At 44.2% G+C, this 5,203-nt stretch overlaps 1 protein-coding gene across 3 annotated transcripts in view; it reads right to left on the bottom strand.

The window, feature by feature from the left end:
• Positions 1–410: 410 nt before the first annotated feature.
• Positions 411–5,203, bottom strand: part of efl1 (elongation factor like GTPase 1) — a 111,802-nt gene continuing 107,009 nt past the window's right edge. For all 3 annotated transcript variants that reach the window (XM_042319011.1, XM_042319013.1, XM_042319012.1), the window contains exon 23: positions 411–1,189. In XM_042319011.1, the coding sequence (XP_042174945.1) occupies positions 1,001–1,189 (189 nt within the window). In that variant the 3' untranslated portion in view covers positions 411–1,000. The remainder of the gene's footprint in view (positions 1,190–5,203) is intronic.

Below are 5,203 nucleotides of genomic sequence, written 5' to 3'. Positions count from 1 at the left end.
ATTTGGTGTGTCTGAATAATGTGTTATTGGTATTACTCAATGTAAATAAAGGGAAATTGAGAGCAAAATAATTAATTATATCACTTTAGTAAATTATTTTAAAAAGGGTTAATGAACATCGTGGCCTCATCTAGTAAAATCCTCAATGACCGAAAATGTGTCATTGGTGTTACCGTCCTTTGTGTTGCTACTCCTACTGCTGGCATGTTATCATAATGGTAACAATTATTTAACGTCATTAAGCTACCCTATTATTTGATTTAGAATGGGAAGATGTACCCAAATACATTTAAATTCAATTAAATCTAGAAACATTAAGTAATTATTTTCCAAAATGCAATGTCCAAATGCCACCACATCTCAAGAATGACCCACACACATATCACTCCTGATTAATAAAACAAAAAACACACAATTTTCTTTCTTTATTGCTTTCTGGTAAATACTGTACATTTTGCTTTATGTCTTGTACACAGATACCTTACCCAGTGCTCTCACCATAGCACACCAACAAGGCTATAGCTCGCTAGCGCTGTCCCCAAATAATTAAAAAACGTACAATCCCACTTTGCATCATATTTCTGTTTTTCCAAATGAAATGCTGCTCTTCAGGGGGCTGGGTACTGCAATTCAATTAGGTTGAGAGCAGAAATGAATTCAAGCCACTTCACTTAACAGAAAAACTGGATTTGAACGGGAACACTCGTCAATTATGCATAGCTGAAAGGGATTCTCCCGGGTAAAGACACAGCTGCATGTCCAGCTATTAAAACCCATTGGGCTGGTTTCCTAGACACAGATTAAGTCTAGTTCTGGACTAAAAAACATTTTCTAAGGTTTTCAGCAAAACTGCTCCGTAATATAAAAGCATCAGTGGCTCATTTTGAGTGACAGTTAGAGGGGTGATGATGGTGGACGATGGGGGACAGTATCTACTGGATGCTCTTTATGATGTCTGTCTCGGGTGTGTGTTGGTAGGAGTCAATCAGGAAACACAGGCCTATTTGTTCTTGCTCAGTGTTCTCTGTTTCTCGCCATGCTCCACTATCTTCTCCTCCACGTACAGCCCTTTACGACGCCGAACACCGTTCATGTATTTCAGAGCCTGATTGGCGGAATCAGCCTTCTCTCCAAAGTGGAGGTACTCCTCTTCTGTGGTAGGAACCCAGGACGGATCACTGGAGATCACCTTGAGACACACAGAGACAGACAGAGAGAGAGAGCGATTTAGTTTCAAATACATGAAGACAGATTTAGTTTGAAGTCCACCACTGAGCAGGATAATGCTTCATTAAAAGGACTATAGATACAAAGATCAGGACCTGTATCACCAAAACATCTCAGAGCCAGGTCAACCCTGTCCATATTATCTTATTCTTTACGACTGAAAAGGCAAAACAGATCCTAGATCAGCACTCCTACTCTGAGACACTTTGTGGATACGGGCCCTGATCCATAAACATGAACAGATGTAAAGCATGGAGCGGACACTGGAATCTACCCCACATGACAAAGAACCCCGTCTTGGCTAAGCTTTGCTCAGCAGTGGTGCCAGACAAGGAAGAGATCATCACTACTGTTATCCAACTCAGCTGCTCCCTGTCTTTCTCTCTCTACCTCCCCCTCTCTCTCCCTCTAGCTCCCTACCCGGCTCTCTCCCTACCTGGCTCTCTCCCCCTCTAGCTCCCTACCTGGCTCTCTCCCCCTCTAGCTCCCTACCTGGCTCTCTCCCCTACCTGGCTCTTTCTCCCCCCCTCTCTCCCCCTCTAGCTCCCTACCTGGCTCTCTCCCTACCTGGCTCTTTCTCTCCCTACCTGGCTCTCTCCCCCTGGCTCTCTCCCTACCTGGCTCTCTCCCCCTCTAGCTCCTACCTGGCTCTCTCCCTACCTTCTCTTTCTCCATCACCCTCCCCTCTCTCCCTCCATCAGGCCTGGCTTTGTTCTTTCTCCATTCCCATCTCCCCCCTCTGTGTTCAGGGAGATTATAGAGAACATTTGTTCTAGCTCCCAGATACCTGGCACTCTCCCAACACTGTGTTCCTGGCATCCAGATCAACACTGTGTTCCTGTGTGGCTCCAGATCCACTGGCTCTCTCCCAGATCAACACTGGCTCTCTCCAGATCCACTGTGTTCTAGAGGAGAGAGACTGTGTGGAGATCAACACTGTGTTCCTGTGGGACTCCAGATCCACTGGCTCTCTGTGTGGACATCCAGATCACCTGTGTTCTCTGTGTGGACTCCAGATCACCTGTGTTCTAGAGGAGAGACTGTGTGGACATCCAGATCAACACTCTCCCATCCATCAGGCTCTGAAAGTAGGGAGATTATATTCAGAACATTTGTTCTTCCAAAGCAGTCAGTCACACATCCAGACAACACTGTGTTCTAGAGGAGAGACTGTGTGGAGATCAACACTGTGTTCTAGAGGAGAGAGTGTGGACATCCAGTCAACACTGTGGAGGAGAGACACATCCAGATCAACACTGTGTTCTAGAGGAGAGAGACTGTGTGGACATCCAGATCAACACTGTGTTCTAGAGGAGAGAGTGTGGACTGTGTGAGACATCCAGATCAACACTGTGTTCTAGAGGAGAGACTGACTGTGTGGACATCCAGATCAACACTGTGTTCTAGAGGAGAGACTGTGTGGACATCCAGATCAACACTGTGTTCTAGAGGAGAGACTGTGTGGACATCCAGATCAACACTGTGTTCTAGAGGAGAGACTGTGTGGACATCCAGATCAACACTGTGTTCTAGAGGAGAGACTGTGTGGAGACTGTGTGGACATCCAGATCAACACTGTGTTCTAGAGGAGAGACTGTGTGGACATCCAGATCAACACTGTGTTCTAGAGGAGAGAGACTGTGTGGACATCCAGATCAACACTGTGTTCTAGAGGAGAGAGACTGTGTGGACATCCAGATCAACACTGTGTTCTAGAGGAGAGAGACTGTGTGGACATCCAGATCAACACTGTGTTCTAGAGGAGAGAGACTGTGTGGACATCCAGATCAACACTGTGTTCTAGAGGAGAGACTGTGTGGACATCCAGATCAACACTGTGTTCTAGAGGAGAGAGACTGTGTGGACATCCAGATCAACACTGTGTTCTAGAGGAGAGAGACTGTGTGGACATCCAGATCAACACTGTGTTCTAGAGGAGAGACTATGTGGACATCCAGATCAACACTGTGTTCTAGAGGAGAGAGACTGTGTGTTTGTTGAGGAGGGCCTGGCTATGTGCAACCTGCTGAGGAGATGAGGCAATGCCTTCTGCTGCTTCACAAACATACACCATGCCACAATTACTGTACCAGTGTGTACGCGGGCCCCTGCACCTGGCCGTTAGGGGCCCCGAGTGACAGACTCTGGATGCAGGCAACAGATGGTAGAGGAAGAACAACACCAGACAGATTATGAGGTTGCACACACACACACACACACACACACACACACACACAGTAACATATTTTGGCACAATTGGGTCCAGTAGGGCGAATGGGTGTGTGTTTCATTGTGTGCGTACGTGTGCAGGGTTAGAGTGGCGGGTGCTCAGCTCTAACTGTAACGGGGGGAATGTACCAACAGGGGGGCTGAAACACACAAACACACTAGTATGCACGAGTGCACACAAGCAAAGACACACACACAGGTCTTTGATTTAATCTGCTCTCTGCAGCCCCTGTTGTGTGCATCCCTTCAGTTACTTATCTTTACAGGGGCCTTTGTCTCACTGCTCTGTGTGTGTTTGTGAGTGAATGAGTGAGTGAGAGAGAGAGCTTTTGTCATTGCGCTCCATGAAGCGTGTCAGTGGGCCTCACCTACATTAGCCTGAATGAACACACACACACACACACACACACACACACACACACACACACCAGATGCTAGTCCCTGAACTACAACACAATGGGAGGAAACAAGTTATTGTCACAACCTCTTTCTCATGCTAATCTAATGTAAGTCCATAACATTACACACATAGCTAACACAACAATACAACACTCACAGAAGAGCTCTCTGTCACTAAACACTATTCATATGTTAAATAAATATGAAGTCCATAGCAAATCAATGATAAACTAAATGCTAACAGTAGCTTGCATCTAATTTAAATAGACTAGATGTATAGAAAGATTTAGATAGTATCAAGGTGGAGTCTACTAAAACTCCATTGTTATCGTCTATGGAGTAACTATCTATGTTCTAATGATTGTCTATGGAGTAACTATCTATGTTGTCAAGATTGTCTATGGAGTAACCATCTATGTTGTCATGATTGTCTATGGAGTAACTATCCATGTTGTCATGACTGTCTATGGAGAGACCATCCATGTCATGATTGTCTATGGAGTAACTATGTGGTCATGACTGTCTATGGAGTAACTGTCATGACTGTCTATGGAGTAACCATCCATGTTGTCATGACTGTCTATGGAGTAACTATGTGGTCATGACTGTCTATGGAGTAACCATCCATGTTGTCATGACTGTCTATGGAGTAACTATGTGGTCATGACTGTCTATGGAGTAACCATCCATGTTGTCATGACTGTCTATGGAGTAACTAACTATCTACAGTGCAGAGTAACTTCTAACTGTCATGATTCTAACTGTCTATGAAGAGTAACTATCTAACTGCTGCAGATAATGACAGACCTATTTGCTCAGATAATGACAGATTGTCTAACTGGCAGATAATGACAAACTATCTAAAGATAATGTCATCTGATTGTTTATGGAGATAACAGAGTACTATCTAACTGTGCAGATAATGACAGAGTTGTCTAACAGAGTACCTATGAACTGTGCAGATAATGACAGACTATCTAACTGCTGCAGATAATGACAGAACTGATCTAACTGCTGCAATAATGACAAAATCTCACTGCTGCAGATAATGACGCTGCAGAAATGACAGAGTAACTATCTAACTGCTGCAGATAATGACAAAACTATCTAATTGCAGATAATGACAGAGTAACTATCTAACTGCTGCAGATAATGACAGAGTAACTATCTAACTGCTGCAGATAATGACAGAGTAACTATCTAACTGCTGCAGATAATGACAGAGTAACTATCTAACTGCTGCAGATAATGACAGAGTAACTATCTAACTTGCAGATAATGACAGAGTAACTATCTAACTGCTGCAGATAATGACAGAGTAACTATCTAACTGCTGCAGATAATGACA

Source organism: Oncorhynchus tshawytscha, unplaced genomic scaffold (assembly GCF_018296145.1).
Source record: "Oncorhynchus tshawytscha isolate Ot180627B unplaced genomic scaffold, Otsh_v2.0 Un_scaffold_7041_pilon_pilon, whole genome shotgun sequence".
Taxonomy (NCBI): domain Eukaryota; kingdom Metazoa; phylum Chordata; class Actinopteri; order Salmoniformes; family Salmonidae; genus Oncorhynchus; species Oncorhynchus tshawytscha.
Note: the sequence above shows the minus strand (reverse complement) of the source record. Positions and strands in the feature narration are given on the sequence as shown.